An 11,947-nucleotide genomic window follows, 5' to 3' on the forward strand; every position below is an offset into this window, starting at 1 on the left:
TTTCATACCAGAACAAATGTGCATGAACTCTGCCTACCACCACCAGATAGTGTTTAAAGTTGTGCATCATCATTTTTATTTTAAAAAAATCTTTAAATTTAAAATATTTAAAAATTAAAGTATAGTTGATTTACAATGTTTCAGGTGTACAGCAAAGTGATTCAGTGATCTGAAAAGGAACATATATATATATATACACACACACACATATATTCTTTTTCAATTCTTTAACATTACAGGTTATAACAAGATGTTGACTATATCATCATCATTTTAGTTAATGGTTGTCTACTAAGTTTGTGGTATAGTTGTATTTGTGCTTATTTTTGGAATGTTTTATAAATAACAGTAACTCCATCATAATTAGTAGGTTCAAAAGCATAGGGTATTGAGAATGTTATGAGGTGGCATTATGATGAATTACAAGGAAAACTTTACATAGTATACACATTGGCTTCTTATACAGTAACACTTTGGACACATGTATAAATAGTCTTTCAGAAGCTAACATGTTGAAAGAAGAGGAGCTCCTGGAATATCAAATCCTTGGAAATACAGCCATGGCTTTTGTCATCAATTTCAATGCCTATCATGCTTCCACTAGATATACCTTATGCTGTGGCACACGAAACATGCAACTTATTCTCTTAGTACTTTCATGGCTTCTTCATGTTCCCCACTCTGGGCCAGGTGCCTTTCTGCCTCCTTGCATTCTGTGCATACTTGTATCATAATACTGTAGCAGTATACCATAATTCTGTATGTACTTGTCAATAGTCTTTCCTGTACTGACTCCTTGAAGACAGATCTCCATTTTTAATTTCTTTTTCCCATTGTTAGTGCAGTAACGACACATAGTTATTAAATGATATGTTGAAGAATAAATACATAGGTTGACTGATGTCCTAGGTGCTGGGCTAAAATATGCTAAGTACTATAACTTTTTGGCTGGTTTATGTGGTAATTGCATTATCTGTGTACTTAAACATGAAGCATGGCTGTATAATACTTGAGAATTATGGATTGTCCCTTTTTGGGAAAGTTTGTGTGAGCTGTCTTTCTAGGAAAGCCTATTGTACATATTCTCCATCACTGTCATGCATACTACTTTATACTTAATAATTGAATAATTGTCTTTTCCTATTAGGATTTATTTTTGTTTTCTTCTGTTTAGAAGTTGTTGTAGAACTTCAAGAGATCTCTGAATATTAGAATGTACAAACATAATTAAAGAGTAATTAATTTTTCTATTCCTTTAGATACACGTAAGCAAGATATCCAGGAAAATGATTGCAGAAGGGCAAGTGATATACTGGAAACTAAATGTGATCTAGCCAACAGGTAAAAGAAATTTGATTTTCATATTGATTTTTTTTCTCTTAATTAATTTTAGTCCCATCTTCAGCCAGCTTTCAAGCTTCTGCACTGTGAGATAGCTCATAACTTTCTTCTCTTAACCAGACAGTGTTTTCCTACTGTGGATCCACGTTTTCAGGAAAGATTCAACGTTTCTTTTGCAAGGGCATTTTTTTCCTTCTATTCTTATCTAAATGTTGGTACTCACGGGGATTACCTAATTTTTGAAGAAAAAGACATGTATGAAAATTATCTAATGCAAGTTTGGGAATTTTTGCCTTTTTGTGTCTGTGAACGTCTTTGAAATCACTTGTGGCTGTTGACTAAATCCAAGAGTTTAGGGACTTCTGAGATGATCTAGTTGGTAGTTTTCAGTCTGTGTTCTGCAGCGCCCTCTGGTGCTGTGGATGAATCAAATTTAACCTGTGACTGTTTCAGCCTTTCCCACTTCAACCTGAGCAGCCTACTCCTTTATCTGTACTATATATTGGGGCTTTATATGCCATTTGATAAAAAGAGTTCTGTACTTAAAAAAAAATTTTTTGGGAAGACTTCTGATTCAATCTAATCCCAAAATTTAGCATATGAAAAAACTGAACCTAGTTAGTTTGTTGTAACTAGGAGTATTCTTACTTTATTGTCTTTTTTCCTCTATTATCCTACTTATCCCTTAAATAAACTGATGCCGGATTATAAAAGCAGAAATCTCTAAACTAAATGTGAATGTGTTTGTCCCTTATTGAAACTAAACATTAGGTAGCAGTCAAACACAGATATGCTAAATAGATTCCTTTATTATTTTGCTTTTTCTGATTAACCTTTGATTTAAATAGTTGATTTTCAGTTCAACTTCCCCATGTTAATGAAGCACAGATATGGAAACAAAATACTTAGGATAATTCTAAAAGAAAATTCTAAATTTTAAGTGACTTGAGGCCCCCTTCATTCTGTATACTCTTAATAAGTTAATAAGTTGAAATACCATAACTAGAGTAAAACTTACATGTGAAATTATGCTATTGGCAGTTTCCTCTGCAAATTTTCTGGTTCACAGGAGGTCAGGACTACTTGTGGGAGAATTTTATTTTTGTTCTTAGATCTGGGTGTGATGTTGAATTTCTGAGTACCTAAAGAAATAGAATGAAATCTGCAGTGAAGACCTTGTAAAGTGAAGAAATTGTAAAGTTATTGGGCTTGCTAATTTTACCCCCTTATCACAGTTGTTCTTAAAGCATGCCTCTTAGAGGGAAATAGTTGGTGCTTCCTGATCTCAGTTATGTTTTTGGTCTGTCTGTCCTTGAGAGAGCAGATTAAATATTTTGATTTAAAGTCTCTTGCTGGACTAAAGATTGATGGAGTTAGTAGATTAATTCACAAATCTGATTTTATTTATGAACTCCATTCAACCTCAAGATTCTTTCTTGAAGTAGAATTTTGTACTAAGATGTACTGTCAGAATTCTACAGGAGCCAGATGCTCAGCCCCTAAGAATTTAATTCAAATAGAATTCTCTTAATATAGGAAAAAGTTGTATTAAATAATTTTGACTTCCACATTTATCCTTTTCTAAGCTCTTGGATCTTTTAACTGTCTTTTCACGCTTTATTTTACTTATAGGTTGGGATATTGAAAGGAGGTAGAGGAAGGCTTTTGGTGATGAGGGATAAACGCTTAATGGGAAATGAAAGATTATTACTGCCTAATAGAACAGAAGAGAGGTAAAGAGTTGAGTTACTGGGATATGGAAGTAAACATGTTGCTCAGAATTCTTTACTGTAAAAGGTATTTTGTAATAAAATGTTTCATGTGTAATGTGGATAGACTGCACTTAAAGAAATACCCTTTTTTTGGCATGTAGTTCAGCTATTATACTAAATATTTTATTTGTAGTGGCATCATCTTACATCAATATCAGTGTAGTTAATTGGGAAATTCATATGTGGATATGGTTAATATAATTATGCAGTTAAAAAACATGAGATGAATGTAGTTTTTAGAGTAAGTGTGTTGTTTGCCCTTTCACATGTGGTTTTCATTCGCAAGTACTAAAATATTAAGTAGTCTTCTCCATAAATCTCCTGGCTTGGTTTTGATCAGAGTGAGCTCATGGAGGCTGCACCATACTTACAATCAGAATTCAGTGATTGATGATGCCTTTGCTATACACTCTGGGTACTACCTTTCTTTGCAGTGGTTTCTGGAAAGGAGGGTTCCATGATATTTCTAGTGGTGGTGATACAGTTCTTCTAGACCTTTAACCTCTACAGTTTCTCCTTTACTACATTTCAGAGATGGGGCAGTATGATCTTGCATGCATTCCAAACAAACATCCTTAGTCTTAGAAATTGAATTCTAATCTCATTTTATTATTTCCTTTCTCTTTTTATTATTTCTCTGTTAATTGTAGACATATTATAACAACAACAAGAAGTGAAAATAAAAAATAATTAGCTAAAATTTCCAATTTCCAATAAATCACTTTTCAGATTCTTTCCCAAGTTCTTTTTTAGACTTTATTTCCAATTCCAAAGTCTTGTATTCTAAAATACAAAATTTTCTCAACATTAACATAGCATAAATGCAGTTTTTTTAGTGTATGTGTATGTTTACTTAACATTATATTACCGCTTAAAATAGCTTTTTAACATTTCATTTATTTTTAGACTTTAGGTTTTCCTCAAAATTTTTGCTGCTATAAAAAGCATGTCTTTTTTCTTTTGGTAGTGCTTTTAGGGTTAATTTCCACAGTGGGATCAATACCCTTTTTATCTGGATTTCATGGGCCTCAGTTTTGGCCTGGCAAGTGGGTAGAGAGTAAGGACTGAGCCAGGGCTGCTTTGAAGTTGACTTGAATTGAGATATTCACAAGGCTAATAGCATGTTGCCAATTCAGAAATGAGAGAGAGGAGGTGTAGAATGTGGTTCCATTTTTCTCTATTATGAGACTCTGCAAGAATGATTCAGATAGAAAAATTTGGTGGCATCCATAGAACCTCATCTTCAAGTGACATTTATTCATTGATCCATCGTGTGGCACTACCAAGCGCCAGGCACTGTGTTAGGACTTGGGAATAGCCTTTGGTAAGACATAGTCCTCATCCTCAAGGAGCTCACCAGTCTTTTGGTGGCATCTTAGTGGCGTTGGTCCATAGCTTGCTGGCCCTGCTTCAGAGGGCTTTCTGATCATTTTAATGTCAATTTTGGGGAAGAATGTGGATAAAATGACACTAGATAGTAATCACTAATCTTTTGCCTTAGATATCTAGATTATATCCTGTCGAGGCGAAGTTGAAACGAGCAATTTCAGTGATTTTGAATTATGTTTGGAAGGTAGATTTCAAGAAGGGCACATTTGAAAAAGTTTGAAAGGCATATTTGCTATTATATAAAATATTTGCAAAGTTGTTAATTTTGTACTTTTCTGTCTATGAACAGAAAGAAAAACACCGGCATGCTTGATGTTGAAGTTGGTTTCTGTGGTAATCCTGCCTCCATTTTACCTAGAATAGAAAAGCTTTTTGGTCAGTGAGCAGACCCAATCCATGATTGAATTTGAAGGCACTTTCAAGATGAAGATAAATAAAGTTATCATTACTTTGAAGGCTTAAAAAATTTAACAACTTATTTTGTAATTATAGTGAAAAGATGCATAAGGTTTTCATGTTTACCAAAAGGGACAAGAGAATCTAAGAGATTAAGGAACACTATGTGTGGAATGCAGCAAATTCGCATTGATTGACTTTACTGTAAGTGTAATGTATTTGCTATAGAAAATTCAGCATAAGAGAAATTGATTCTGGACCTGAAATATCAAAAGAATCTTACAGTCTCTGCTACAGTGCTTCTGTGGTCTGAAGCCTGAGGACATTGTAATAACGTGATTCTAGTTAATTGAATTTTTTTTCTTTAATTTATTTTTCTTTATTTATTTTTGGCTGCATTGGGTCTTTGTTGCTGTGCATGGGCTTTCTCTAGTTGCGGCGAGCGGGGGCTACTCTTCGTTGCGGTGCACGGGCTTATTGCGGCAGCTTCTCTTGCTGCGGAGCATGGGCTCTAGGCGCAGGGGCTTCAGTAGTTGTGGCACTCGGGCTCAGTAGTTGTGGCTCACAGGCTCTAGAGTGCAGGCTCAGTAGTTGTGGCTCATGGGCTTGGTTGCTCTGCAGCATGTGGGATCTTCCCAGACCAGGGATCGAACCCGTGTCCCCTGCACTGGCAGGCGGTTCTTAACCACTGCGCCACCAGGGAAGTCCCTAATTGAATTTGTTTTTACCTTGTACTCAAGTTTTTGAGTGTTCATCAAGTCATCCAACCCTTGTAAAAAATGCTGTTGACTTAAAATACATAGTGGGTAAGGATAATGTTCATAATTTGGGAGGCTGATACACAAATTGGGCTGAAGTACTGCTCTAATTGTCACTGTACTTCCCTAGAATAATAAACTGCCTTTTGATGACCGGGACGAATTGAGTGAAATCGTAACGGACAGATACGGGGCAGACAGTTTCCTTAGAATATTCAAATACATCAAGTGAATGGAATTCTTTCTTACTCATAACTTGGATTTATTAATTTTTTTTCCTTTTAGCCCTGCTTCTTTTCTGTTGCAGCCCATTTCACCATCAGATAGAAACAGTGTTACACTACTTGAAAAGGTACATTTTAAAACAATTTAAAATTAATTCTGACCATACTCACATATGATAAAATATTCTTTACTTTAGTTGATATCCCAATTAAATTTATATTTTCACATTTCCTAGTATGTGCACATTATGTACCATTCCTGTTTACACATTAGTTATTACTTCTAAATGGGAATACTGGAATTTTTAAACTGCCAGTGAACATTTAATTTTACAATAATGTTAACCTTTTATAGATAAACATTAATGAAGATGAGGTACAATTATTAAGGTTTTAACATTACATGTGTATCTTCTTCAGGACACGAAGTTGACAACTCCTAGAGAGAAAAATGAAACAGTTTCTAAGAAAACACCAGAATTTGAAGCTGAAGACTCTTCATCATCAAATATTGCAGAGAGTAGTGCATTTGGAGGGTCTCTGCCAGCTAAAAAAAGTGATCCATTCCAAAAAGAGCAAGATCATCTGGTAGAAGAGGTTAGAAAAATATTGTAATAAGTATACTGAAATGTCATTTTCTCAATGGTGTTGGGGTTATAAGTAAAGTACAGTTAATTATTATTATTATTTTTTTAAATAAATTTATTTGTTTATTTGTTTATGGCTGTGTTGGGTCTTCGTTTCTGTGCGAGGGCTTTCCTTAGCCGTGGCAAGCGGGGGCCACTCTTCATCGCGGTGCGCGGGCCTCTCACTGTCGCGGGCTCTCTTGCTGCGGAGCACAGGCTCCAGACGCGCAGGCTCAGTAATTGTGGCTCACGGGCCCAGTTGCTCCGCGGCATGTGGGATCTTCCCAGACCAGGGCTCGAACCCGTGTCCCCTGCATCGGCAGGCAGACTCTCAACCATTGCGCCACCAGGGAAGCCCACAGTTAATTATTGATTAGGTGTAATTTGGGAAAGGAGGTCACAGATAATAAAAATCATGGTTAAAGCAGAATTGGCCCTCCCCAAAAGTAGAAATAGATATAAAATAAACTTATTTAGTTAAGATTATATCCATGGTTTAGAACCCATGTCCCATTCTATATCTATCCAAAAGTATAAAAATAATACATGTATAATATTTTTGGAATTAACCATTACATAAATTGTTGGATAAATACACCCAATGATTATACTTGTTAAAATACTCTGTGAATGTTATCTGTTGCTTAGCTGAGCTTCCTCTTTTTTTGAATTTTAGAACAAAGACTATACAATATATTATCACCGAGTGAAGGTTTTGTCCTTCTGCTTTTTAAATATTTCAAAAGTGAATAAATACATGATTGTTTATGATCTTGGTTTTCTTAACCAGCTCTGTTCCTTAATACTTTTCTACTTTTCACGGGCAAGTGACCACATAATACGACTATTGCTGAGTATTACAGAACTCAGTTTATACAAATGAAATGGTCAGGCCATTCTTTAATGTTATTTTTATTACATATTTCCCATTGTTTGAATTTGGATAAACAGCCAGAAAATAAATCAGCTGTTTTACATTCCTGAGAGACTGAAAGAAAAGTTTGGTTTAGTGCATATTGATTGAGGTATTGGAGTTCCCTCCTTTATCTTGATCCTGAAAAAAGTTAATAAATATTGTCCAAATAAGAGAGCTGGCTGTCAGTCATTTTTCTTGTTTGCAACTTGAGGAAGTTGGACCAGTTTCATGGTCTCTAAATATTTTTAAATCTCTAAAGTTCTGTTGTTTCTCTGTATTAGCTGATTGACTCTATACTAAAGAAAAGATGATTAGTCATTCTTTTTTTCTTTCCTGATATGGGAGGAAAGGCACATTTTCTGGTTAAAAGAATTTACAGTAGCAGTGGAATGAGATAGGATGCAAGAGGAGAGCCCTAAAATCTCATAAAACTCTGAAAGTAAAGTGAAATTAATTCTCTTTAATAGTGTTTATGACAAGGAATATTTAGTGTTAGAATTCTAAGGAGCCCTCTATTTTCATGGAGGAGGGTGAATTGGAGTCAGTTTGATTATGGTTGTAGGCAGTTTCTTTTTTAGGGATTTCAGGGTGCAGAGATTTTAATTTGCTTGTTTTTTGCTTTCTGGTTTTATTAAAATGTTGTTAATACAGAGTGCTGTTTTCATATTGTACACTTTCTTTTCTCTATTTTAGAAATGTATCCCTATGTTTTCACTAATTTATGTCTGATGATGAGGTTTCTGGCCAAGAAGTTTGTTGTCAGAATGTACTGTGTTTATTAGTAGAGGTATTACCATGCGGTGGATTATGATTAAGAAGAACCTGCATGCTTTAGAACCAGTCATTTTAGCAGATATGGAATTGTGAAGCTCAAAAGTGTGGCAGATAGTAGTTCAGATCACTGCAGTCAGAACTATATCTAAATCTTTCCAAGTATAAAGATTTCTTATCTTTTCTCTCCTGTGTAACAGGATATCCATTTAAGATAAGAGAGGAAACGGGTTTGGGGTTTGATTTCACCTTAATAGGATTGTGCCTGAAGAGTCTATATGCAGTGTCTGGGAGCTACATTGTTGAGTTTATTTTTGTGCTTGTTGTTCTTATCAGGGCCTTTGTTGCATTCTACCAGTGGGCTTGGTCATTTTTGCTTTACTTTTTCTTTTCTGTTTTAGGTTGCAAGGGCAGTTTTATCTGATTCACCACAGCCTTCTAAAGGAGAAGAAGTAATATTAGAGGGACTAATTGACTCTCTAGTTTCCGACCCGTTCTTAACAAGGAATCAAATTCCCCGAACTCCAGAAAACTTGAGTAAGTTAATAATGTTTTTTGTCACTAGTTTCTTTCTTAGACATTACTACTATTAGAACCATGGTCTGACAGATCTTTTGGAAACTCACTTTAAAACTTTTTTCTGTATCTTTGAATTTAGTGGCATTGGCTCTGTTTGTTTTCCTGTGGGGGACTTTTATTGAAATATCAACTGTGGGCACTGTCACTTATATGGCAGTCCTTCAGCAGTATTATTTTGCCCTAGAACTGTACAATTTTGTTTTAGTTGTTTTACTTGGCTTTTTCCTGGAAAATATTTTAGTTGATCACTTCAGAAATACCCTCTGCCTCCACATCTGATCTGTGATCAACATTTATAGAGTTTGGAGGCTGTACTCTTGCAGTCAGCAACCAGCAGCATCAGCCAGAAACTCTGCACAGAGATCTTACCTACCTCTCCCAAGCTAATCAGACTCGCCCGTACTTTCTTCTTACAACCTATATTGTGTGGGCAGAGTTCTGATGTTCTTGTCCTCATGTAGGCGCATCATCCTGGGTGAGTGATTAAATATAATTTCCATTACGCCACTAGAAATGACATGTCCAAAGTTAAATGGATTCAGTTCAGGTTGAACCTAGCCACTGTATAGATTGGTGGTTGGCAAACTACGTCTTGCAAACCAAATCTGGCCCACCCTGTGTGTTTTTGTACATAAAGTTGTATTGAACACAACCTTGTTCATCTGTCAGCATATTGTTTATGGCTACTTACACATTACAGTGACAGAGCTGAGTAGTTTCCACAGATAAGATGGCCTGCAAAACCTGAAGTATTACTGTCTGGCCCTTTACAGAAAAAGTGTGTGTGTGTGTGTGTGTGTGTGTGTGTGTATGCTGTATATATATAAGTATATATAAATATAAATATAAATAAATAAATAAATAAATAAGCATGCCAAACCCTGGCCTAGATGGGCAAGAATATATCTTTTTTTCCATTTATTTATTTATTTGTTTATTTATTTATTTATTTATAAAGAACATCTTTATTGGAGTATAATTGCTTTACAATGGTGTGTTAGTTTCTGCTTTATAACAAAGTGAATCAGCTATACATATACATATATCCCCATATCTCCTCCGTCTGGCATCTCTCTCCTGCCCTCCCTATCCCACCCCTCTAGGTGGTCACAAAGCACCGAGCTGATCTCCCTGCGCTATGTGGCTGCTTCCCACTAGCTATCTATTTTACATTTGGTAGTATATGTAAGTCTATGCCACTCTCTCACTTCGTCCCAGCTTACTCTTCCCCCTCCCCTTGTCCTCAAGTCCATTCTCTACGTCTGCATCTTTATTCCTATCCTGCCCCTAGGTTCTTCAGAACCATTTATTTATTTATTTTTTAGATTCCATATATATGTGTTAGCATACGGTATTTGATTTTCTCTTTCTGACTTACTTCACTCTGTATGACAGACTCTGGGTCCATCCACCTCACTACAAATAACTCCATTTCGTTTCTTTTAATGGCTGAGTAATATTCCATTGTATATATGTGCCACATCTTCTTTATCCATTCATCTGTCGATGGCCACTTAGGTTGCTTCCATGTCCTGGCTATTGTAAATAGAGCTGCAGTGAACATTGTGGTACATGACTCTTTTTGAATTATGGTTAAGAAAATATCTCTTTAATACATGTGATTTGTATGTGCTGTGTGAAAGTATATGCACATTTCAGGAACACCTTTCATTTTTTGTGTATGGTCAGTTGGAGATGGAATTCTTTGATGTTGTTGGGCTTTGGTATATTGTGGAGCCTTGTCACCCAACTGGCATATCTATGAACATGTACTGAGTCAGCAGTTTTATCTTAAGCACTAGAAATGAAATGTTTAGTTGCATGTTCTGTTTGGGAATTTATTAATAACTTGTGTTATTTCCCCCTTCATTTAATTAGTAAGTGAAATTAGGAGCTCATGGAGAAAAGCTGTTAAAATAGAAGATAACAGAAGTACAGAACCAATTCAAATGGATACTGAACATAGAGAAGTATTGCCAGAATCCTTACCTGTGGTGCATAATCAAAAAGAGCTTAATGTGGACAGTTTTTTCTCAGCAACCACTGTGTCCGATTCTAGCCATTCTCATTTGCCTGAAGAGAAAGTTGTTTCAGATTGCCTCAAGTGTGTGCTTCAGAAACCTGTGGTAACCAGTTGCATAGGTGAACCAACAACACAAAATCTGTCAGATTTGTTAAATAAGGACATAATTTGTAAGCAAGATTTGGAATGTACAGCTTTACAGAACAAGTTTTTAGAAACTAGCCAAATAGAGACATTCTCCCCTGCTGTAGGCAATAGGAGAGATGTGATAGGTCGCAGTGAAGAAGAGTATATTAAAATATCAGACCACTCGAGAGCTTCTTACAAAGATCTTTCCATGCATAAAAGTATGTTATGGAACTCTTTTCAGATATCAAGTGGAATTAGTTCCAGTTTTAAAGATAGTGATTTTGGCATATTACATGAAACTCTTCCAGAAGAAGTTGGTCACTTAAGTCTTAATAGCTCCAGTAGTACAGAGGCCAATTTTAAACTGGAACCAAATAGTCCTATGCACAGTGGCATTTTCCCAGAAGGTGCTGTGGGAGGAAGACAGAATACTCCAGAATCAGACTTTAATTTACAGGCTACTTGCAGTGGATATGAAGCTCTGAAGAAATCTCTGTCCAAGCAAAGGGAAGAAATTTGCCTCTCTAATCCTGAAACACTTGAAAGACACAAACCAGAATTGAGCCTTACTTCCCAATACATGCAAACTGATGATATGCTTAACTTTTTGGGCACTCATGATTTGCACATTGACTATACAAAACCATCTTCACGCATGTCCCTTGGTGAAAGAAAACGGTCTCTTTCACCACTAATTAAGTTTTCTCCAGTGGAACAAAGATTGAGGACCACAATACCATGTAGTCTTGGAGAACTTCTACCTAATTTAACAGGTAAGATTTAACTAGATAATGTGCATATTAACCTGCTGAAGTTTTCTCTCACCTTCTCCTAAAAATAGCATGCAGTGAATGTTACACGATCTTTATTGTTAATGTGACAAAATATGCTCCTTATTCCTTCACCTAGGATGAGAAGAGTGAACCCATCATTTTTATGGGTACTTTCAGAATGTCTAGTGATTTTTATATAGCTTACAATTGGTATCGGACAGGGGTGGAAAACAAAACCAAAAGCCCGAAA

General features: G+C 35.8%; 1 protein-coding gene and 1 non-coding gene across 3 annotated transcripts in view; both read left to right on the forward strand.

The window, feature by feature from the left end:
* The window catches only part of HAUS6 (HAUS augmin like complex subunit 6), a 47,153-nt gene that overhangs the window by 29,796 nt on the left and 5,410 nt on the right, over positions 1–11,947 (forward strand). For both annotated transcript variants that reach the window (XM_007198565.2, XM_057548095.1), the window contains 5 exons: positions 1,260–1,341; positions 5,942–6,008; positions 6,301–6,477; positions 8,595–8,730; positions 10,651–11,697. In XM_007198565.2, coding sequence (XP_007198627.2) covers positions 1,260–1,341; positions 5,942–6,008; positions 6,301–6,477; positions 8,595–8,730; positions 10,651–11,697 — 1,509 coding nt within the window. The remainder of the gene's footprint in view (positions 1–1,259; positions 1,342–5,941; positions 6,009–6,300; positions 6,478–8,594; positions 8,731–10,650; positions 11,698–11,947) is intronic.
* On the forward strand, positions 5,726–5,859 carry LOC114237029 (small Cajal body-specific RNA 8). The gene has a single exon (XR_003622833.1). It is a non-coding gene; the product is annotated as a small Cajal body-specific RNA 8 (non-coding RNA).

Source organism: Balaenoptera acutorostrata, chromosome 6, assembly GCF_949987535.1.
Source record: "Balaenoptera acutorostrata chromosome 6, mBalAcu1.1, whole genome shotgun sequence".
Lineage (NCBI taxonomy): Eukaryota > Metazoa > Chordata > Mammalia > Artiodactyla > Balaenopteridae > Balaenoptera > Balaenoptera acutorostrata.